The sequence below is a fragment of the Esox lucius genome, chromosome 21, assembly GCF_011004845.1.
Source record: "Esox lucius isolate fEsoLuc1 chromosome 21, fEsoLuc1.pri, whole genome shotgun sequence".
In the NCBI taxonomy this organism is placed as follows: Eukaryota; Metazoa; Chordata; class Actinopteri; order Esociformes; family Esocidae; genus Esox; species Esox lucius.
The window spans coordinates 8,928,600-8,952,223 of NC_047589.1; the positions used below are offsets into that span (position 1 = coordinate 8,928,600).

The window sequence follows — 23,624 nt, forward strand, 5'->3', positions numbered from 1 at the left end:
CAATTAAAATTCAAAAGGCATCTTTTTATTAATTCAGCATTTTCCTTGGAGAATGTAGGGAAAACAGTGCAAAACCATGTACATTGAGAAAATAAACTCTTACATCTCTGTGGAAACATAACATGACAAACAAAACTATATCTCTTAAGGGAGTTACTTTGGATTCCTGCTGTATGTCAACCTGTCTTCAGAACCACTCACACTAAGCTTTTCAGTAGCTGGTTCACCAAAAGTTTCCCAACTGTTTGTTAAACCTGCATAAGCTTGTACCAGCTGACATTTAAATTTCTTGACAATCCATGAAATAAGTAAAACTGGAGTTAACTGTTCAACATGGAAAATTGTCAGTGTCAGATTATGCAAGTATGTGAATCTCTGTAGCATTAAATATTTGAGAATTCAAGCAGAACTATCTTGGACATTGTGTTAAATACATGCTGTGACATTGCGTGTAAGTAATATCCCTGGACTATTCCCAAATGGCTACTTCACCTTTTTCAGACAGGTTACCATGCAACCTATACCTTTGGGGTTCTACACTCTGGGGTAAAGTTTCTTGAATGTAGAGATGTAGAGTCAGCCTTCCCAATTCCTTAGTAGAATAAATGTTTTGAGGAAAAATGCTAACCTGACCTATGATCAGCATTAAAGGACAAGTTCAACCTACCCCTGGATGTACACAGCACAATCATGTGAGATACTTATCAAGGTGATAACATTAACGAGAGTTTAAGTTAAATACAAAGAACGGGAATCCCGTCTAGACCTTCACAGGCTCTCGTTTTCCAAAAGGCCACCTCCTAAGATTTCAACAGCGATGGTTGACTTGTGATTGATTAGTGCCACTAGCCACTGTTGAAGCAGTGCAGTTAAGAGCTGCGTTCTCTCTTCGGCCAGACTTCGCCAAGTCTCTCGCACCAGCAGGGGAGAGGCTGAGACCGCAGAGAGCTGCGCTAGCTGACCCCGAGCGTCCACAGAAAGGTACTGGAAGATCACTGCCGATTGTCGTCATCATCATCAGAGACCTGTTCGGGGGGGATGACCCGTGTGTGGCTTGCCCGGATACTGGTGATGTTGGGACAGGAAGCAATGAGGTTGGCAATGCCCATGTGGGTCACGCCAGAACCGTCCAGGTTTAACTGGTTTAGACGCATGCGCCTCAAAGGCTTTAGTCCTGCAGGGAAACGGGGTAGAAAAATAACATTTGGTTGCTTCGATCTATAGATGCTCGTACAGAAAGGAGTATGTGTGGAGACTCACCGTGGTCGGTGATGCGTGTTCGGCTAAGATTGAGCTTAACCAGCTGAGCACAATGGACCAGACCTCTCCTCACCACTGTGTCGCCCACCTGAGTACTGGCCAGGCCTAAGACCTAAAACATGAAAACCTTTCAATGCAAGCTTTGGGCACATGGGTGCTACATAAAGTTTTATGGGAATCTGATTAACGGTCCCAGAGAAGTAGCATTGGAAGGAAAAAAATATATTGAAGACCAGTTGCAATATCTTTAATTGTTAATTGGTTTTGGAAAAGAAGGTTAAGGAGTAGAGGAGCGAATTATGGGGAAATATGTATGGCACAGTGTGTACAATGCTGAAACCTGAAAACGCTGTTTAGAACTTTAATGGCATTTCTTTTAATATATATTTTCAGGCATTTCATGTATTATTGAACAAGACTGGTGGATTTTGCAGAAGAAGCAGTAGGTTGGATTGAAACACAGACTGCAGTGTCCTGAACTACCTGAAGGTGCGGCAGACAAGTGACGAGGGCAGCTACCCCTCGGCTGGTGATGGCCGTGCGGTCCAGACACAGCTCCAGCAGCTCCTGAAGACTGCACAGGGAGGGCAGTGCTACGTCCGTCACCTGGGTGTTACTGAGGGACAGCTTCTTCAACCTGGAAATAAGCACATTCGGGGACATTCCTATTATGGCAGCATTTTTCAGAATTCAGTTGCAAAATGTTTTTTTGCTGCAGAGAATGGACATTTTTCTCATTAGATGAGCTCAGTTAGTCCATCACTGTTTCTGTTTTCTGGTGCTTAATGACCCAGTGTTCCTTCATTCAGGGCAATGTGGCAATTGTAAAGGTAGCTGGTGGCTGATCATGAGCTGACTGGAGCAGCACCTTCACCTTCTCCAGACTTTGTTAGACTTTGGAACCACCAAGACTCTTCTTAGAGATGACCAAACTAACAGGGCAAGGAGGGCCTTGGTCAGAGAGGTGAACCCAATGGTCACAAACAGACTTTTAGAATGTCTATGCAGAGATGGAAGAAGCTGCAGGAACCATCTCTGCAGCACTCCATCAATCAGGCCTTTATAGTAAAGTGGCTAGATGGAAGCCACTCCTTACTAAAAGGCCTATGACATACTGTCTAAAGGACTCAGTGCATGAGGAAAAATATTCTCTGGTCTGGAGGTAATACCATCCCTATGTTGAAGCATGGTGGTGGGAACATCATGCTTTGTGGATGTTTCTCAGTGGCAGGAACTGGGAGACTGGTCAGGATTGGGGGAAACGATTAAAAGAAAAAATATAGAGATGTCCTTGAAGAAAACCTGATCCAGAGCACACCGGACCTCAGACTGAGGCAAAGAATAATCTTTCAGCACGACAACAGCACACAGTCAAGACAACTCTGGAGTGGCTTTCGGAACAAGTCTGAAAATGTCTGAGTAGTCCACCCAAAGCCCTGACATCAATCACATTGAACATGAGTGAAGAGACCTGAAGATCGCAGTTCATCTATTTTTGATAACTCAAAGACTCCATTTCATTCTAGTAATTTTAAAGTAAACTGACTTTGACCCCCTCCCACCAATGATCCCAACAACGCAACAGTACTAACACACATTGGGCTTTTCTAAATGCCGGCTCCACAGTGGGGAGAACAAGTATTAGATTACCTGGAAAATCGGCAGTGTTTCCCACTTACAAAGCATGTAATGTAATTTTTATCATAGGTACTCTTTAACTATTGCATGACATACGTATTTGATACATCAGAAAAGCAGAACTTAATATTTGGTACAGAAACCTTTGTTTACAGAGATCATATGTTTCCTGTAGTTCTTGACCAGGTTTGCACACACTGCAGCAGGGATTTTGGCCCACACCTCCATACAGACCTTCTCCAGATCCTTCAGGTTTCGGGGTTGTCGCTGGGCAATACAGACTTTCAGCTCCCTCCAAAGATTTTCTATTGGGTTCAGGTCTGGAGACTGGCTAGGCCACACCAGGACCTTGAGATGCTTCTTACGGAGCCACTCCTTAGTTGCCCTGGCTGTGTGTTTCGGGTCATTGTCATGCTGGAAGACCCAGCCACGACCCATCTTCAATGCTCTTACTGAGAGAAGGAGGTTGTTGGCCAAGATCTCGTGATACATGGCCCCATCCATCCTCCCCTCAATATGGTGCAGTCGTCCTGTCCCCTTTGCAGAAAAGCATCCCCAAAGAATGATGTTTCCACCTCCATGCTTCACGGTTGGGATGGTGTTCTTGGCGTTGTACTCATCCTTCTTCTTCCTCCAAACACGGCGAGTGGAGTTTAGACCATAAAGCTCTATTTTTGTCTCATAAGACCACATGACCTTCTCCCATTCCTCCTCTGGATCATCCAGATGGTTATTGGCAAACTTCAGACAGTCCTAGACATGCGCTGGCTTGAGCAGGGGGATCTTGCGTGTGCTGCAGGATTTTAATCCATGACAGCGTAGTGGGTTATTAATGGTTTTCTTTGAGACTGTGGTCCCAGCTCTCTTCAGGTCATTGACCAGGTTCTGCCGTGTAGTTCTGGGCTGATCCCTCACCTTCCTCATGATCATTGATGCCCCACGAGGTGAGATCTTGCATGGAGCCCCAGACCGAGGGAGATTGACCGTCATCTTGAACTTCTTCCATTTTCTAATAATTGTGCCAACAGTTGTTGCCTTCTCACCAAGCTGCTTGCCTATTCCAGCCTTGTGCGGGTCTAGAATTTTATCCCTGATATCCTTACACAGCTCTCTGGTCTTGGCCATTGTGGAGAGGTTGGAGTCTGTTTGATTGAGTGTGTGGACAGGTGTCTTTTATACAGGTAACGAGTTCAAACAGGTGCAGTTAATACAGGTAATGAGTGGAGAACAGGAGGGCTTCTTAAAGAAAAACTAACAGGTCTGTGAGAGCCGGAATTCTTACTGGTTGGTAGGTGATCAAATACTTATGTCATGCAATACAATGCAAATTAATTATAAAAAAATCATACAATGTGATTTTCTGGATTTCTGTTTTAGATTCCGTCTCTCACAGTTGAAGTGTACCTATGATAAAAATTACAGACCTCTACATGCTTTGTAAGTAGGAAAACCTGCTAAATCGGCAGTGTATCAAATACTTGTTCTCCCCACTGTATATGGCAAGACACAATTGGCCAACATTTTATCAAAATCAGATCGTTGACACATGACCTGACCTGGTCATGGTGGCCAGCTGGGTGACTCCGTGGTCAGTGACGTTAGTGTAGTCGGTCAGGTCCAGCTCTGACAGCAGGGACAGTCTGGAGAGGAAGGCCATGCCAGCGTTGGTCACCGAGTGGCGTCCAGGCAGGGTCAGGTGGGTCAGTTTGAGACCTGGGTGGACGGGAGGGGGGTGGGCAGCAGAGAGGGAAACTTCAGTAACCCATTTTAACTACACCCTGCGAAAACTCAAACAAAACATACATTGGCCTCTAATGAGGCAGATGAACTTTGAGAACAGATAAATAGACTCTGACCAACCAATGAAGTTGAATTCAGTAAAACAGCATTTCTCTGCAGTACTTACAGTGGATATAAAAAGTCTACACATCCAAGGTTCTGGCATTTTAAGAATGAGACAAAGATAAATCATGCCAGAACTTTTTCCACATTTAATGTGACCTATAATGTGAACAATTCAATTGAAAAACAAACTGAAATCTTTGAGGGGGAAAAATAAAAAACTCACAATAACCTGGCTGCGTAAGTGCGCACACCCTTAAACTAATACTTTGTTGAAGCACCTTTTGATTTTATTACAGCACTCAGTCTTTTTGGGTTGGAGTCTATTAGCATGGCACATCTTGATGTGGCAATATTTGCCCACTCGTCTTTGCAACAAAAAAACAGCATTAAAAGTGTTGAATCCATAAATCTGGGCCTTATTAGGTTTTCAATTGAGTGATTTACTGATTTACACACGGCTCACCAGAGATGATCTGTAGGGCGTGGTTGCCGTCTACGACAGCGATTCCAGCCAAGCTTAAGGCAGAGAGGGATGAGTGGGTGGCCAGATGCTCCAGAGAGCCCTCGCTAATCCCTGTCCCGTCCAGGTAGAGGGTCTGTAGGACAGGCAGCTGGGCCAGGGCTGACACATCCACCACCTGACAGGCATAAGAGTGGGCAGAGCATACTGAAAGATCACTAATAGTGTTGGTGGTTGGCGTGTAGTGATTGTGTTCATGTGACTGCATGTGTGATCATCGACTGGGTGTAAAGCTTTTGTGGTTGTGCGTGTGTCTGCGGTTTGGTTTCTGTGCACCTATGGGGACCTGATGTCCCGATAAGTGAAAAAAAGACGGACATTTTGCCGGTAGCCATCACAGACACAAATAACCCCAACCCCACAGCCAACTACGTCTCCATCACCTATGAGTTAAAAAGGTCCTACGCACGCTTCGACAGGGACAACAAAGAACCAGCCATTAAAGATGAACACCCTGACCCCCCCCCCCCCCCCCTCAGACTATCCACTGCAGATGTGTCATCTGCACTGAGCAGGGTGAATGCACGCAAGGCTGCTGGTCCTGATGGTGTCCCCGGGCGGGTGCTCAGAACATGTGCTGGGCAGCTGGCCGAGGTCTTTACTGACATTTTCAACCTGTCACTAACCCTGGCCGTGGTCCCCACGTGCTTTAAGAACACAACCATTGTGCCCAGTGCCAAAGCAGTCATCTGCGTCTAGCCTGTCACACTCACCCCCACATGTAGATCAATCACAAACGAATTAAAAATATGTATTTCCCACTTTGTAATTAGGGGGATGGGACATGTAATCAGGGCGCTGTACCTTAGTGTGTTTGATGCTAAGCAGTCGTAGCTGTTGCACACAGACAGGAAGCACTGCCAGGGTGGCCTCTGTGACAGAGGTGTGGTTCAGGCTGAGCTGGGTGAGAGATGAGGGTGCGGACTGCAGGTACAGCACCATCCCCACGTCGCTTACTTTGGTCTGGTCCAGGGAGAGAAAAGACAAGCTCTTCAAGCCTAAGAGACAAGAAGAACAAAATTATTTATCTGTCCTCTCAAGTTTTGGCTACTTTGTAAAAGAGTTGAAATTTGAGCTTAAGATGAAGTTGTTGAGTCATTCAATTATTTTTACCTAGTTGAAATACTCCTCAATTGCACACAGGAGTTTGAATCCCGTAGGGCCCCGTAGAAGGTAAAAATTGGCTAAACTCAGTCTTTGATGGCAGACAGAGTTGCCTAGTCTGGTTGCAATGTACAGCCTTGTTGTGGTAGGTCGCACACCTGCGAGCTGAATTGTGGTTGTTAGCCAGGGAATGGCCTCTCCTCCAGCACACGTGCCAGGGAATACTTCTTCGTTGAGCCAGCAGTGTGATACGAATCAGAGATGTGGGTGAGATGCGCATCGGAGGACACGTCTCAATGTTAGACTCTCCAGACTTGTTTTGGAGTTGTTTTTTTTGTTATGTGGCAAGGCCAGAATCAAAACAGAACTGAAGAAAATTGTCTTGGAAAAAATTGAATATAAAATAGATGCTACTTTATTGCTATCACATTAAACATCCAGTATTTTTTATCTGACCATTAATACGTGATTAGTGTTCAAATGAGTGTTCTAGCTTGGGATCACCGGAGTTTGCTAGGTTCAAAGTGGTTCTACATCATTTGCACCCGAAAACATGCATTTCATATTGGATAAGTTCAGATACAGATCATTCCTTGTCTGAGTCTGTTTGGTGCATAGAGTAGAGCCTCACCTGTGATGTGTTGCAGACACGAGTCCGTTAGCTTGCTACATGAGGCCAGGTTCAGGTGTTGCAGTTTTTGCAGGCTGGAGAGCACAGAGAGGCCTGCATCTGGAAAACATTGACAACACAGAGAGTGACAGTCAGTTCATCGCAGCCAGAACGCTCAGAAAACTTGTACCAGATGTGAAAGCTCACCCGCATTCCTTCATTAGGATATTTGAAGTACAGAATGCTTACGAGCAATGCTGAAGATAGTGACAGTAAGGTGCTTTCCGGAGCTGTGAAGGTATACCTGTGATGAGAGGAGAGTTGACCAGGCTAAGGTGCTTCAGTGCTGTGAACGCCCGGAGCTGCCGCAGCAGCTCGTTGGTGGAGTACGGGTAGCAGTTGAGGATAAACTTCTGCATTGGGCAGCCGAAGAAGAGCTCCAGGGTGCGCGGACGAAGGAGCCTCTCGCGGGACATGTGACTGAGCAGGAGCTCAGCCAACTCGGGAGTCAGACAGGACAGGCTGCTGCTGTACTGCATGCTGGGAGCTGGGAGCAGTGGAATGAAAGAGAAAGGAAATGGTTATGTGGTTAAACATTTATTTATAGAGCACATTTCAAAAACGCATTTCAAAGGGCTTATAAAACCTTACTTTCTGTAGAGTCATGATATGGTTTACAGAATGTAGGTGTAAAGTTTTTCTCTGACCTGTCATGAGGTTGACGGTGGCCCGGGTGGCCATGACACAGAGGGAGGGCACGCTGGGTGTCCTGAAGGGTTTCTTCGGGGGGGACGGGTGGCCCTGCGCGGCCTGTTGGTCGTTCTGGGCGGCTCTCTGGAGGCGCTCCACTGCAGCCTGGGCGGCTGCCCCCGGCACAACGCGACCTGCCGCCTCTTCTGGCCCTAGAACCTGGTCTTCTGCCGCATCCTCCCTGGGAGAGGCACACCCATTTTATGACAGGTTCTCGTCCCCGTAACGAATTCAACAAAAGGGCACAAGGCTACATCTCCATTTCACCAGGCGGTCGCTACACCAATTCATTGTTATAAAATCCTGCATGCTGTGTCGAAATCTGAATTCCAATGACTCAATTCATATGGTCGCCCTTTTTATTTTTTATTACATCACAGAAAAAGACCTTAAAATGAAGGCCACAGTATAAGCTAGTGTTAGGGTGGGTACTCACCGGAGCCTGTTGCCCCGGTCTGGCCACTGGTGCCTGGGCTCTGGCCCTCCACGCCGGTTCTCTGGGAAGAATGGTAACCGGGGCATACCTGCTGAGGATAATTACAGGTTGGGCCTTTTGGCTTCAGCAACACAGTCAACGCTCAAGCACCCGAACCACCAATCTGTATTAATTCAGTTGTTCTGTCAAACATTAAAAAGCGGTTTAAAAATCTGAACGCTTGTCTCTAGAATACATCACGTCTCTCAATACAACTTTCAGCTTCATGTTCCTCTGTGTTTTTAAGGATTCCCGGTTAGAAATCCCTGGCAATAAGCTTCACATAAAGATGCCTGTCAAGACTCAGAATAACCCTAGACCTCGAGTTCTCAGGGTCTGAATGGTTTCTGAGACGTAGGTTCATTAAGAAAGCGGGTTACAGGCAATGTGGCCTTTAAAGGTGTTTTTCCAACTGAGCGAACATATGTTTAGTCCGTTAATGGTAAACTCTGCAAACTTCCCTTTAAAGTGATTCAGACCTAGATTCATATTTGGGTGAAATTTCACTTGCCCTGAGTTGTCCTATTGAGAAATTTTTCACAACAAGACATTATTCACCCCTGTCCCAGTCTGAAATTAGCAGTGTTTTGTAGTAGGTTTCCTACTAGATTAGATTATGGAGCACAACAAATCTGCACTCAGTTTAAATATGCCTGATGATATCTGTTTTAATGATTGAGCTAACCTCAGCCTAGATATCAGTTAATATTCATCCCCTAAGTGCACAACTACTCCCAACTTTAAGTCCCAGGTTGGACAACAGCCTTATAGGAGTGACTGCTGATGGGAAAAAGGACAGCTTGAAGAAACAAGAAATGGGAAGTACCATTCTGGAGGAAGGGCAGCTCCATCTCATCCTCTGGCATCTCTTCGTCATCTGAGCTGGCAGGCTCTTCTTCGTCACCAGGAATTAGCTTCCGGCCCCGCCCTGCCGGGGGAAAAATTCAGCATGAATACATTGTACTGTTTGACTGGGAATGGATCCAACCTTGGATTCATAACACAACAACCCAGTTTTGACACAGACTCCCATGATTGGTAATGGCGGAGCGTTCACAGCTGGTAATTTGCATAATGATGACGTTTCTCAAAACAGTTCCCTCCCTCTCAAGCCAGGAGCACACAGGTCAGCGGATCCCTGCCCAATTCGCTTCTTAACGTTTTCTTTCTTATTTAAAAGCAGTAAGGGGGTTTGACTAGCAACGTATCATGGCCCTCAGACAACAGCGCCACTCGGAAACCCAGTAAATATATAGGAATGACAAGATCTTATCGGACTATGAATACGGTCTCAATATGACACACGTGACTCCTACCCCAAGAGTGAGACGGCCTGGTCATTGGGGGGCCGACCCCGGGGAGGCCAGCGTAGCCCACTGCCTCTTCCCAGAGCTGGTGGGGCAGAGGTGGGGGAAGAACAGGAGAATCCCCCCCTTCCTCCTCCTCCAGGATCTCTGGCTGCGGAGGTGTAGCGGGCGGCGGCGCAGCCGGTGAAGCCACCTCCACAATGCCCGTCAGGACGTGTGCAGTTGGGCTGGGTGAGTCCTGGGGGGTCTCAGGGGGAGTGGTCTGGATACAGAGGGCGGCATTGGGCGTGAGGCCGAGAGAACGCAGGGAGCAGGCCAGCTCTGCCTCTCCAAAGCGCTTCCGTGGGAAGCCCTGGAGGAGGGAAAAGGAGGCCAGAGAGGGGTGGCGCCCGGAGATGTGCTCTATCACGCTGCGCAGTGGAGCGTCGGCCGGGAAGCGCTCCCGCATGGACTCCCCAGAGGGCAGCCGGATCTACAGAGAGAGATAATAACGCCATAACAACACCTTAATCCATCTAAACCATGCCTCTGCAACAGGGCTTTAAAAAAATCTAGCGCCGGACACGGTGACTGGCAGCATTTCCCCAGACATTTCAGAATTGTGTGGGACACATATAGCCTACAGCGCTATGAGCTAATTCAAATGCTATAATATGTAATTGTTAGCCAAGATGTTCACACAATCAAATAAAATAGAAAACAATATTTTTCTAAAATAACAGGTGTGATTGGAGAGCAAACACACCTACAGCCTGCAAAGTACAGGCTGATGAAACATTTTAAATCAGCCTAATGAATATATATGCCATTAATTTTGTCTTGAACTGCGAAGCCTGACATTTTGCCCAGTTGAAAATCAACCCAACTATTGCCTCAAAAATCAAGGGAATCACAAGATCAGCCGTGCATGCCAGTGTTTGTGGGGGATCTCGGCCTAATCAAAGTGACCTACTGCTGTTGGGACATCGAAGCTGCCTAACTCCGAACAACTTGCGATGTGCATAACCTGGTTACGTTTCCCTCAATAAGAAAACGATCCTGAGGCTGTTTTTATTAAGTTCTAGAGGGAGAGTCGCCTCACCGCAGGCACACTATAAATCGGGATAATAAAGGCAATCTTAGCCCGTTTTGCCCAGTTAAGATACACTTTATTGAAGTCCCTTATGAGGAACTGTTTGGATGTTTTCTAAGCTTAACAATAAGACTGTTTTTCTTCAGAAAAATTTGACTGCCGATAATTTTGTCTTTTTTTGGACTATAGCCAGCCAATGGAAGCCCTGCTTTGCAACCAACTAGGGTGCTCTCTAAACGCTAGGCATGTACAGTGTTTAGGCACTGACAAGGGAAAAGTGTTCAGACTCACCATGAGGATGCAGTTGTTGTCCACGTTAGTCTGGACCGTACCCCCTAGTCTCTGGCCTTGACTGTTGCCAGGGGGGGACGTTGTCTCGGAGGGGGTGCTCGGCTGGGTCTTCTTCTCCTGTAAGCTCTTCCGGTCCTCAGCAATACGCTTCAGCACCAGCTCTCGCTCCTGGTGGGGAACAGTACACAAACATAAATTACTCTCATTTCAAAAAATTCCACTTGATGCAGGTTGCGGAGACATGTCAGAGTTGTCAGGTAAGTTGACAACCTCTCGACAATGAAGCGTGCACATCTGAGACTAAATGCTCTGTATTGTTAGGATTTGAGAGGTTAGGCTAACTAGCGACAACGACAGGCTGCTACAGTTTGGTGAATTGTTTGTGGGCTATTCCGACTAGATGTACATTAGAACTGCTATGTGTGTGTGTGTGTATGTATGTTTGTCACTTTGGATAAGAGCACCTGGTAAATGACTAAAACATAGCCTGTGTGTGTGTAATCTGAGTGTTTCTGCTAAAACCAACAGTTGGGTTCTGCTGACCTGAATCTTCTGCTTCCTTTCGTTCCTGGCCTCGTTGGCCACACGGAGCCTTTGCTGCTCCTGAAAATCACTCTTGTCTTGCCTGATACGAGACTCCAGCGGTGGTGGTGCTGTGGGTGGGCTGGAGGGCTGTGGGCATCCCAGGACTAAGCAAGGGGCTAAAGACACACAACACTATTCAAATGAGTACAGACATAGGCAAAGTATTGTGGTCCATTGTGGATAGCGAAAAGGAGAACCAGCTCATGAAAGCGCGCAATCAACCATCGGAAAAAGTAAATGGTGGAATGTTGTGGTGTCGCACCTCTACTGCCCGTGGGCGATGTCTGTGACGTGCTTGAGAGGCAAGGGGCATCTTTGGGAGGGTTGAATGCAGCGAATGCAGAGCCAACTGGCTGGGGGGGATTTTTGACCAGTTTGTGTCTGAGATTTTCGCCCTGTAAGAGCCTGCCGTAGAGCACACATACATTATTTGAAACAACCTTCAATACTCTACAGCATTTTTTGGATTTTGACATTGGCAAACAGTTCACAGGGATTTCGGCTGGGGAGGACTCACCACTCTGCTGCATGGGGAACAGAGAAGTGCCCTGCCTGCACGGCCGACTGGATCTGCTCCTCGGTGAAGCCCATCTCACACAGCGTACGGAACAACTCCCCGATAGTCTGAGACAAGGCCAGGAGAGAGACAAACAGGCTGGCTACAGTCAGTATCAGCCAATGAAAAGGGTAGAAGTAGTGTCACATGATGAAAGCTATGTTGTATCATTACTAGGCCCATTGCAGGGCCACTGGCGACCCCCTTGTGGCCTTCAGTGCTGCCCTACTAGCTACAGTGTCACCAGCTACCAGTTTTTACTGGCCTAAATGTAAAACCTTTTCCAATTTTTTACAAGTATGAGCCAAACTGCACCCCTGATGTCTTTTCGCAGAGTCATCTGAAAATGCCCTAAAAAAACATTTGAGATTTTATGGGGAAATGCCGTGCTGTCAACTTTGTGTTCTAGCCTAGTTGTGAAAAACCTCAAAACGTTTTCATAGCTAACCTTTACGTTTGTCAACTTTTGCTACCCAGCAAGAATGGTTTAAGTCAGGGCTGCCCAACCCTGTTCCTGGAGATCTACTGTCCTGTAGGTTCTCTCCAACTCTAATACTGCACACCTGATACTAACAATAAGCTAGATGAAAAGCTAATCGAAGTTAGTCACCAATGAGGTTCAAGAAAAAACCTACTGGACAGCAGATCTCCAGGGACAGGGTTGGGCAGCCCTGGTTTATGTATTGTTTACTTTCAATAGCAATGAGCTCTAAAAGTTAGCAAAAATGCTTCTTATCTATAATGTTGACACAACACAAGCTAGATTTCTACGTTACTTTAAACGTGACATGGTGACCACTCAGAACTTACCTTCAAAGAAATGAAAAAAACTTGTATTTTATTTAACAGGGCCAACTGTACAGTATAATGCTCCAGATAGCTTCCTGTCATGCTAGCAAGTTAACAGCTGCTACGAGAATCTACAATGCCAATGGAGGATTTGCTAGCTTACGTTATTAGACAGAGTTAGCAAATAGCTAGCCAGTCAGATAAGATAGCTATTTATCTAGCAATCTATCTTCACTTATTAACGTTAGCTGCCTACTGACCTTTAAAATAGAAATTATAAATTAAACCAATTGGCAAGCTGCAACTTACCGGAGTGGAATCCATACTTTCTATTTCAGTTATTCTGATCTACGAGTCTCTTTAGTGTTGTTGTTCTTCAGCTTGGCTAGTATTCTGCCAGCAGCACTAAACAAGGCGTCACGTCCGTATGGTAATGAGTAAACCTTTCAAATAAAAGCCAGTATGTCTATGCATTGCAATGTGTCTAATTCTAATTAGAAGGTGCTGATAGACGTATTGCGCCGTAAGATAACAATATTGACCTGCCCTTTGATTATTTCTAGAATGTCATGTCCGACTTCACATAGTCTGTTTTTCTGGTATAGGCAATTAACATAGGCCGCTTTATTGTATAATCTATTGGACTTGAGCAATGGAGGGATTGTGTTAAATTGTGCCTCTAGATTATTTAATCTAAAACATATTTGTATTTTGTTTCCAATAATTACTCTGCATTTGCTTAAAAAACACCATACACATTGAATTTGCTCACGATTCACTATCGTTATAATGAATTATACACATTGCAATGCATTGAAATCATAGCTTTTATTTAGAAAATGGAAATCAGTGTTCCTGCTGCCAGCCAAATATCCTGCTTCTATCAGAACGGTAGTTTATGCTTGTTAGTCATGTATGATCAGTTGCTGTGCCCAGAGACACTTATGTGAATAGTAACTACAAGGATTAGTTGCAATAGTGGAATTTGCGTTTTGTCAAAATAGATGTCGTCAGTCAATTGGAAGCTATGCCAAATGGATGCAAAAAAATGCAAACAACATTTGACTAGATAATGCTAAACAATATTATAAAAACAATACATTTGTTTATAAATTCAGCAAAAGACAATAATTGGTTAATTTAAACAAAAATAATTTGCAATAAGTATTACGTTTTAAACTTCAGAATTACATTGGGAAAATACACCTATCTTGAAGAGGATCAGTGTCTGCCCCAGGGCCCCCTACTTATGGTGTCTGGCAGGAGTGTAGCACAAAATTCTGGGCCCTGTACATAGGCAGTCTTTGGGGGCCCCTCCCCTCTTTATTCAAGATTAAAACATTTTTCGGGGGCCCCTCTACACATTAGGGCCCAATATACTTTGTACCTGTTTTCCCCCCTGTCTGATGCCACTGCTCCCAAGGCTAGGTTCTAGGTTCTCTTCACTTTATAGATCTTGCCAAGAGCATAGCACACCTCACCCACGCTAAGCATTGTGGGTGCTGGTCAGACCCTGAATAGGAGATCATCTGCTATTGGATGTTAAGTTGGATGACCAGCAGGAATCTTCCCTCTAGTCTAAAGATTAAATCCTAATGCCCCAGGGCAGTAACGACAACATTGCTATACTTAGTGTGCCATTTTTCGAATGGGACATTAATTGGCTTTCCTGACTCTTTCTGGTCACTGAAGATCCCATGGCATTAATCGTAGGGGTAGGGGTGTTAATTCTGTAGTCATGGCCAAAATGTCAATCTGTCCCTCATACCAACATAGATACTTAATTATCCCCATCGTCCAAATGTCTCATTCAGTCCTTCTCCTCCATCTATAACTGTTCCCCAGGTTGTTGGTGTAAAATAGGTGTATTCAGTCAAATTCTACTCGATTCTACCAGCGTGGCAAATCCTTAATATTGTTAACTTCACATAGGTCCCACAGACCGCGTCTGTGCCCTGTGGTTGTTGACGTTCCGGTCAGGAATAGCAGCCAGCCAATTGCGATATGACTAATGCGATATGAACCTATGAAAACTGCTGAACGCCTGTGAACAACGCCCAAAACATCAGTCGCACCCCAACCCCACCGCTATTGTAAAATGTCCATATAGTTTAACAGAAGCAATGTAATCAGTAAAGATGATCATCAAGTGATAATTCACATACAGATACTCGTGTAGAATTTTGTAGTTAGGGTACGTGAGCAGCAGGAGTCACGCTTGCTTTATTATCCTGTCACCATACCCGATGCTATTGGTTACAGAGCTGACTGAAAGAAATTGTCAAATTAGTTGGTGTCCCATGCCAAATGTATAGTGACTTTCAGTACCATTACTCATATAATGACTTGAAGTATTATGACAATAACGCATTTGGTAGCTGCAATTCTAGACAATTGTTTTGGTCTTAAAACTAATTTCTATGTCTGAAATTAGCTTTTGTCCAAATCCCTAAATATAAGCTTCTGATATGTGTATCTACTGTATTCGCTTAAATCAGAAAAATAAATGAACAGTGTTTTCTTCTGTCCATTACAGCAGGATCGCATAATCACAGGAAAAAAGACAACGCGGTAGACTCATTACAAAAAATATGAAACATCAATTTACGCACGCGCATCTCACAGTACGTCCACACAGCAAGCATCGGGAGGGAGAAGAAGTCGGGGTAAGAACTCTAGTTACAGTATACTAAACTAAGCAGGAAGTGAATACAAATACATTTACTCTTTGTAAATATGTAAAACATGTTTTCTAAAACAAACTTTCAGACAGGCCATTATAGTAGTTAGATAGTAGCATATATTGACTGTCACTTGGCGTGCGTTAGCTAACGTAACGGTGAGGTTTTCTTAGCATTGCTAGCCAGCTAAAATTGTTGGGATAGTATTGCAGTAGTGGGTATGTCCAGCGTTTTTCAATAGCTTCCTATTATTATTAATAACAAATCGTTTGTACATTTTAAACTACTTTGTGATAACTTTTCGCTCGTTACCTTAGCCAACGTTTAACTGAGAACAGTGAGCAGGCTTTACAGTTACAATCCAATTATGGTTAAAGCCATGTGACAGAAAAGTCGGCTTAGGCAACGTGTGTGACAAGTAGTCACCTCGCAAGCTGAAATGTTTGTTTTTACACATCCTATAGGTTATCATCTGCTTTGTTGTACTATTAGCTCAAATTCAATTATCTTGCCGGGATTGCATTGTAGCCTACCATTTGAAATGGGTTTTATCGGTTTCCGAAGCGGGCTGCCTACCCGGCAAGAGCCAGGTGCCCCACTGACGGATTTCTCTTGCTAAAGTTAAAAGTGACGTATGATTCCTTGTTTTCAAATCCTAAAAATAGTATTTTTTATACAGCGGTATCTGTCTTCCAATTGAAAATTTGTTTGGAAATACAAACGTATATTTTTTCGATGTTTCTGTAGGCTGCACCAATGCTGCCTCGTTGACAAAATGACGTAGGGGTACAGATGGTTTTTTGATTTGAGAAGGTCGGGTCGAACCGGGAGAGATCCTATGTGCGCACCTTCCCAGTGTTCACTTCACAGGCCATAACCGGGTGCACGACAGGTTAACAGAACTCCTTCATTCAAAGGGTCTGTTGTCTGCTGGGGTGTGGTAACTAGGTATTCATTCTTTCAATGAATTTCCTTTTGTATACTCAGCGCTGATTCATAGTTAACAAAGCCAGTTATTGTCATAATGACTCAGAAATTACTCTTGCTACTATTATACTTTTTTGCTTGCTCCAACTGCATTTTCTTAGGCCACTAAAACTGTCTGGTGGTCTATGGTAGGAAGGATGAAGGAAGGAAGGAAGGATGTACTCTTCCACCAGCTGTTCACCAGCAATTTGAGTTTCAGAAGAGGTTGTTGAAGGATGTGCCACATTAGCACTGTGTAGAATCTTGCTTCAAATGCTTAGAAGGTGGAATTTTAAACAATGACACAGCTCGTCTTCTTACTAAATGGTACCAGAATAATATTAGATTGTCCACATGGAAAATGAGCAGGTTTAGGGTGTTGGGGGTCATACTGCAAATGTCTAAAGTGAGTATGAGGAGACAACTTGTCAGTGCAAACTTGTCAATGGACCGGCAAGAAAGTTTAAGAGGGGGATTGTCCCAGGCATTTCAACCAATTTTATATAAAACAATATTGGAAACATTAGGTTAAAACATTTCTGGCGCATGTCTTCAGATGAAAAATGCTAGTAGTACAGTAAAAATCATAAAAATGCTAGAAACCGAGCAGGCGAAGAAAGACGACCTGTCCTCTTTCTTCACCTGCCCAGTTTCATTGCAACAACTCCCAACAGATTTGAGGTAGCCTAATTGTGCCAGTGCCTGAGGGAGTTGCTAGAGAGTGATGAAATCTCAGGATGGTTCCTCCCTGTACCCAGGTGATGCAGTGCAATTTGCATCACTCATAGTGCTTTCCAGCCACTATCATAAGCTTGTGGCACAGTCAGTGCTTCAACATAGACTGCAGTGATTAACTTGGTGCTACAAAAGAGCACCTTGGGTTGATCGCTGCACTGCCTATTTATCTTACTTTCTCAACCGTAATCTCCTCTGTCATTTGATTCAAAATCCAGCTGAGAAAGTGTACTCCGCCCATGGGCTGGAGACGCATGGAAACTGACAGTGTTCAATGAAAAACAATTACGACGTGTCTTTGTTTAAGAGCTAGAAAATCCTGCTGGAAGGTTCCCAGCCTCTTCAGTCACAAATCAGAGAACACGCTGTGCTGCCGCATGCACATACGTATCTGCTCTGTGCGGCCGTATCTGCTCAGAAGCGCAGTTTGTTTTCTCTGGGCTCGAATGGAGGACATCCGAGCAGCCCCGTTGTGAAATGGTAAGTCACGTAATGCAGCACCGATGCGGCCGAGTGGAGCCCGTTGAAACGGGCTGTGTGGTAAGGCTTAGTCATGCCGAAGGCAAGGAAGGAAAGGCTGAGGCGAATGTGTCGTTATCTAGATGTCTTGTCAGTCTTGTTTGTTTGTTTTAGTTCTTACTTTCCGTCACAGATGAATTGACTGAGTACTTAATCTGTCAATATAACCAAATCTCCCTTTTAATCCCAGAGAGGCTAAAGAAACCGTGGATGTCTTTGGCTTCGTGTTATCCAGTGGTGTAGTGGTGATAACAAAGTTCGGAAACCATGAATTCCACTGGGTGATTGAGTGAGCAATATTCATTCGACGCAGAAAGGAAATTCCAGAGCACATGATTTGGAGATATGAATTTAAGTTATCGTTTTAATTTTTTCATGTTCTTATTTAATGTGATGGGATTATAAATTATCTCAGTTTAGCAGACCCCCTTTCAAATTCAGGGTTCCCCACACCGTAGCCTAGTCACTAGGCCGGGGAATTGCAAAGGACCTCATGATAGGATGCTATCATTATCCTAAGTCTAGAAGCCAATATGATATGCCAAATGTATCTAAGGCCCAGTATCATCACCACTCCCAATAGATTCTGGAGAGTTAAAGGGATAATCTACCCCCAGTCACACAAATTGTTAAATTGACGGAAAGCCCATGGTCTTTTAGTCAGTAAAATGTTGTTTCACCATGATTTATCTTCCGTGTGGTCTATCTGTGAAATCTGGAAGTCATGGTATAACGCATCGTTACGTAACATTCTTATGAATAGAGATGGGGGGATAACACACTGTCACGTTTCATAATGCTTTCATCTGCACTCAGATCACCAAATCAACCAGTAGTTGGTATGGGAAAACTGGTATAGATCACATCCCTCCATCTGTATCGTCACAACAAAGTATATATTTTGTTCCTCAACGTCCTTAACGTTCACCCATCAATATATCAATGGTATCCTGTAACATTCTTTAGTTTTGTTAGCCATATGTTGTGAATGAGCTACGCTGTCCCAGTATGGCTAACATTGGCTTAACAACCAGGTGATGCATCCTAAATGGGATTGGTCCACCGTCTGCTGGGAGGAAGCGTTATATATTCCTCCTTTCACTGATGTTTGCGTTTTCCTCGCTTTAATATCTCTCTTAATAACATCTGTAGTAATCAGATAAACAAATTACATTTGAGCTAATAACTTTTTTTGACAGTTTCAACATGGTAAATTTTTAAATCCTTTATTGATCTAATCCTTAATAGTACAGTCTGTTTCAGTCTGAAATTCAACACTACTGTTGTTTGCTCCTTGGGGTTTAAGGCTGGGTGTCTCTGTAAAAGCACTTTGTGACAACTGCTGTTGTAAAAAGGGTTTTATAAATAAATGTTATTGATTTCACATGGTGAAATTTGCTTTGTATTATTAATATGATTTATCAGGACTTTAGAAGCTTTTTAGGTGAAAATGTACGTAGCCAGCCAGAGCCTGTATAGAGAGAGCGTATTACACATGAATCTCAACAGATTTCTTCAACCAATTTCACATTGGTTGGTAACGTACTATATCACTTCATAAAAGACATTCTGGTATAGTCTGTGCATCATCATCTCAGCTCACATTCAGGCCTAAAAGTTGGCAAGGTCAGTGATATGCAGTAGTTGCTGTAATACTCACCCAAGCGTAAACCATATCTAGCCAAGAACTGCGAACGTGTGTACAGAGGCAACAGGGTGAGTGATGGCCAGAAAGGAGTGGGATTGTAAACCAAGCCTATTGAGGAAAAGAAAAAAAAAAAACTGGAAATGAAGTTTTTTCCTTTCGGGTGTTTGTGAGAAGCTTTTGTGAGATTTTCCGTACTGTTTTTAATCTGGATCAGGAGTTTTAATTCCTCACCTTTTCATGCCAAAGACTCAGCTTTCTTTATAGATTAATGCTAAGCACTGTACTTAATTTATTTACTTATTTGTCTGCCAGAGTGCTTACTAATGTAACTTAAGGAATTCAAAACCTAAACAGTTGATTATTAAAGTATATTGGGTGTGTTTGTGACTCAGCCCTGTGATGAATCAAAGGTATGGGAAGAGGAAAAAGTAATGTTTCCGTGTCTGCCTCCATTCTTGTCAGTCTGTGCTTGTGATAGCCAATTCACCTCACCCCTCTGCCACTGCAGGCCACAGCGATGACAGAATTAGCACTTTTAGAAAGTGGGTTTCGTGGAGCCTATGAAAGCCTCCATTGCTGCGCACTGCAACTGTAGGCCTTCAATCACCCCTTTTATAGATCCATCCACACCACGACAGGTGTTGCCTAACTTGTAGCCAGACAAAGCCTGTTGAATGAATCTTCTGGGGATAGATGGAGAGAGGTGGTCATACATTCACCAGGAGCAGCTGTTGCTCGCTCTTCGTGTGATGCTGGATATGCTCCAGTTGCTGTGCATGCACACATCTTAGCACCGTCATGGCAAAGGCTGGAGTCCTGCGAGCCCCCCGCTCTATGTAACGTCTGGACAGGGAGATGTGAAAAGCTCCGGGGAGAGGCAGAGAGATGATTTCACCCTGAAAGGTTTTGTTGTACTATCATGAGTCTAGCGAGTTCGGCCATGGGGCGCCTGTTTTCTTACTTGGTTGTACAATACTAGCGTGTATCTTAATCTTGGGTTTGTAGTGTCCCCCCTATTTCACAGGAATTGTAAAAGCTTCATAAATGGCAGGCCGTAAAACGTGTTCTGAGCAATCATTGAACTGATTGAGTATCTGGAAAAGAGCCAGTGTGCAAAGTCAAAATTTTTGCTTTTGGATAAAAAATAACAGGAAGTAGGAGAATCTGCTGCAGCAAGCCTTTTTGCTGATGGTCTCAAAACTCAGTCCAAGTGCCCTATCACTGTTCAAAACACATAGTTCTTGAGTTAATAAATCAAATATTATTGTCTTTGTTTTTTCGATGAGTACTTTCATGCAAATGTTTACGTAGAATATGTTTTGAATGGTCTTACCTTTTCTAAAAATGTGCTGTAGTCTAAGTTTTATATAATGTTTTTTTGCCCATTTTCACAACTTTCGGTGAATTTCTATTTATGCAAATATCCACACCATTCATTTTTGGAACCCTCTAATGGACTGTACCTGGCTTTGTGTTTTAAAATCAGTAGAGGAAGAACGCTGTTTTTAACAGTACTCTTTTAATAAAAAACCCATTAGCCTCCTGTCCGGTGGCCAAGGTGCAATCCAACGAAGCTTGCATACCACTCTTAATAGGAATGACCACAGTTCCCCATTATATTTCCACAGCACGATTGGAGCAGAGGAAAAGCCTTGTCTCTGAAGTGGCTTCTAGTTTTAGCTCTTTATGGCTTTTGCTGTGTTTCTTTCCACAAGACTGTCATGTGACTCCATGTGAGCACATTTACCCACTGACAAACAATCATGCATACCCACTACATGCAAACAGTCATTCTCTCTCCCCCCTCTGTAACTCACTTATGCACGCTTACGTAGGTCACAGACATTTCTACAGCTTGATGTAAACTTACTGGAATGCTTGTTTTACCTATAGCTAATGGTAAGGTAAATTCGGGCACACTGAGTTTAAAGCAGTAAGCTCACTATAATTGTTTTAAGTTGAAATAGATGATACTTCTGTTTTCTTCACACAGGTGGCCTTACTATGTCTCAGGCCTGCCATGTAGGCTTGTCTGAAGCAGATTAAACCATTACAATGTCATTTTTAAATGCACAAATGGCTGTCTGAAATAAAACTCTGCAATATATCCCTCCAATCCACCTGTTTATATTTTTATGTTTGTAATGGTTGTTCTTCTATTAATCACAAATGAAGGGATGTGCTTTGTCAGGGCGTTATTGCCCAATGTCCTGTTGTAGAAATGGCTGTGTGTGTGTGTGTGTGTGTGTGTGTGTGTGTGTGTGTGTGTGTGTGTGTGTGTGTGTGTGTGTGTGTGTGTGTGTGTGTGTGTGTGTGTGTGTGTGTGTGTGTGTGTGTGTGTGTGTGTGTGTGTGTGTGTGTGTGTGTGTGTGTGTGTAATACAACCGTTGTCATTGCTTGCCATTCATCTCTCATAGATCAGTGTTGTGGAAATGTTGTGCCTCCTGTTCCTGCGTTTCCATATTTTGGACCAGTGTTCAAACATACTTCTTTGTCCCCCAGCCACTGTGGTACTGTTATGTGCAGTGGATTAATCTTAAATAACAATTTGACCAAACATTTTTTTAAGTGAAAAACAAATGGATAATGTCTATATAAAATACTGAAATAAAAAACATTTATAATAGGGGTTTTAACTATGTTTAGATGTAATCAATCACATTCGAATATACAAAAGTAATTGCAATTTGCCACCCCATGACATCAGTTGAAGTAATTCTGATTAGCCCTAAATAAAATCAGCTATTCCTGTAGGATATAGGCTGTTGGATGTTATTGTTTTGTATCCCTCTGAAGAGGGATATAAAATCTTTTCGAAGGCCTTACGTATATAATGGAACACTGAAGAATGTTGTTAAGAGGTAAGATTGCACCACCAGGATATTGTAAAGATCAAGCCGTCCCTCAAATGTATGACAGTGTAAGGATTAAGCTTATCAGGGAGACTACCTAGAGGCCAACGGCAACCTGAAAGGAGCTGCAGGAATTTCTGGCTGAAATTGAGCATTCTCTGCATATTACAACCAATGGATGAATTCTCCACAACTCTCTGAGCTGTTGGGTAGCATAGCAGGACAGAAGCCATTTGTCATGAAAAAGAACATCCAATCTGTATATATTTTACAAGGCTTGTTAAATCTTTGAAAATGTACTATGGTCTGATTAGTTATTGCTTTTTGGGCTTAATTCCAAAACTTGTTTGGTGCAAAGCCAACACGGTTGATCACCCAAAGGACACAGTACCTCCTGTCAAGAAGGGTGGCAGCAGCTTCTCTACAGCGGGTACTGAGGGGGTAAAGAGGAGGAACAAGATAATTTGTTGCAAACCCCGCTGCATAAATCTGGAAACAACCAAATCAACCAAGGAATGTCTTGGAAAAAGGAAAATGAATGTCCTAGAATGGCCAAGTTATAAATCCGATAGAAAATCTGTGGACTGACCTAAAGAGGGCTGTGCACATGAAGATCCCATTACAATTTGACTGAGCTTGATCTCTTCTGGAAGAACAGTGGGATAACATTGAAAAATCCAGGTGTGCTAGGTTGATGGAGAACTCTCTAAACTGAACTGCTACAATAATCCAAGTAAAAGGTGCTTCCACAAAGTATTAATTGTGGGGTGTGTAATAAGCATTCCACTGGCAAAGGCTGATATCTGCCAGCATTTGGCAGGTGTTATTGTTAGGCCCAGTCTTTGTCACTAATTGTTAGCATTAAGTAGAAATGTTAATTTAATGCTCATGAAAACATTATGCCACCGGAAGTACTGCAACCAAACATCCTGTAGTTATTGCTTTGTCTCTTACAGCTCGTGCAGAGATTTTTTTTCCTCCATCCAGAACCACTTAACCTCGGTGACACGGGTTGAAAAGCATTAACTGTTGCTTCATCTCAATGGGGTTTATGTCTAAGTCTAAAACCCAATTATTATTATTTTTTAGCATTCTGATAGACTTTCTGCACTTCAGCTTAGGCCCATGGACAAATAGCCTGACATTCCCCCATAGAATTCTCTGATACCAAGCAGAATTCATGGTTCCTTCATTGATGGCAATGTATCCAGGCCCTGATGCTGCACAACATCCTCAAAACCATGACACTACTACCGCTACCTTGCTTTACCATTGGTAATGGATGCTAATACAAGCAAATCTATTGAACATGACCTTCATTTGCTGATGATATCCAGTCTAGGAAGTTTGAATAAACAAGTATTTCTTTAAATCTTTCTTTTTGGCCTTTATTTGTACTTTTTTATTTGTATGTGGATAAA

General features: G+C 43.5%; 2 protein-coding genes across 5 annotated transcripts in view; one reads left to right on the top strand and one right to left on the bottom strand.

Moving 5' to 3' along the window:
- Positions 1-3: 3 nt before the first annotated feature.
- Positions 4-13,211, bottom strand: si:ch73-173p19.1. 2 transcript variants are annotated; one of them, XM_010885523.4, is made up of 17 exons: positions 13,112-13,211; positions 11,975-12,081; positions 11,720-11,862; positions 11,416-11,573; positions 10,873-11,040; positions 9,519-9,981; positions 9,029-9,130; positions 8,164-8,251; positions 7,685-7,908; positions 7,282-7,524; positions 6,999-7,097; positions 6,068-6,261; positions 5,207-5,381; positions 4,455-4,611; positions 1,744-1,897; positions 1,261-1,372; positions 4-1,174 (listed from the first exon to the last, which is right to left on the bottom strand). In XM_010885523.4, exons 1-17 carry the CDS (start codon positions 13,124-13,126, stop codon positions 993-995), a joined length of 2,784 nt encoding a protein of 927 aa, XP_010883825.2. In that variant the 5' UTR covers positions 13,127-13,211; the 3' UTR covers positions 4-992. The 2 variants fall into 2 exon arrangements, with proteins under 2 accessions (XP_010883825.2, XP_010883824.2); XM_010885522.4 differs by having other exon boundaries at positions 8,164-8,254.
- Positions 13,212-15,378: 2,167 nt separating this feature from the next.
- The window catches only part of slc4a2b (solute carrier family 4 member 2b), a 53,286-nt gene continuing 45,040 nt past the window's right edge, over positions 15,379-23,624 (top strand). Inside the window, exon 1 of one of the 3 annotated variants that reach the window (XM_029116130.2) lies at positions 15,379-15,468. In XM_029116130.2, the coding sequence (XP_028971963.2) occupies positions 15,394-15,468 (75 nt within the window). In that variant the 5' untranslated portion in view covers positions 15,379-15,393. The remainder of the gene's footprint in view (positions 15,469-23,624) is intronic. The other 2 variants (XM_029116131.2, XM_029116132.2) reach the window with 2 other exon arrangements.

Coding starts and splice junctions, on each gene's coding strand:
- si:ch73-173p19.1 (XM_010885522.4), bottom strand. Junction 7,909..8,163: donor GACCGGGGCAACAGGCTCCG/GTGAGTACCCAC, acceptor TGCCTCTCCCAG/GGAGGATGCGGCAGAAGACC. Junction 7,525..7,684: donor CACCGTCAACCTCATGACAG/GTCAGAGAAAAA, acceptor CACTGCTCCCAG/CTCCCAGCATGCAGTACAGC.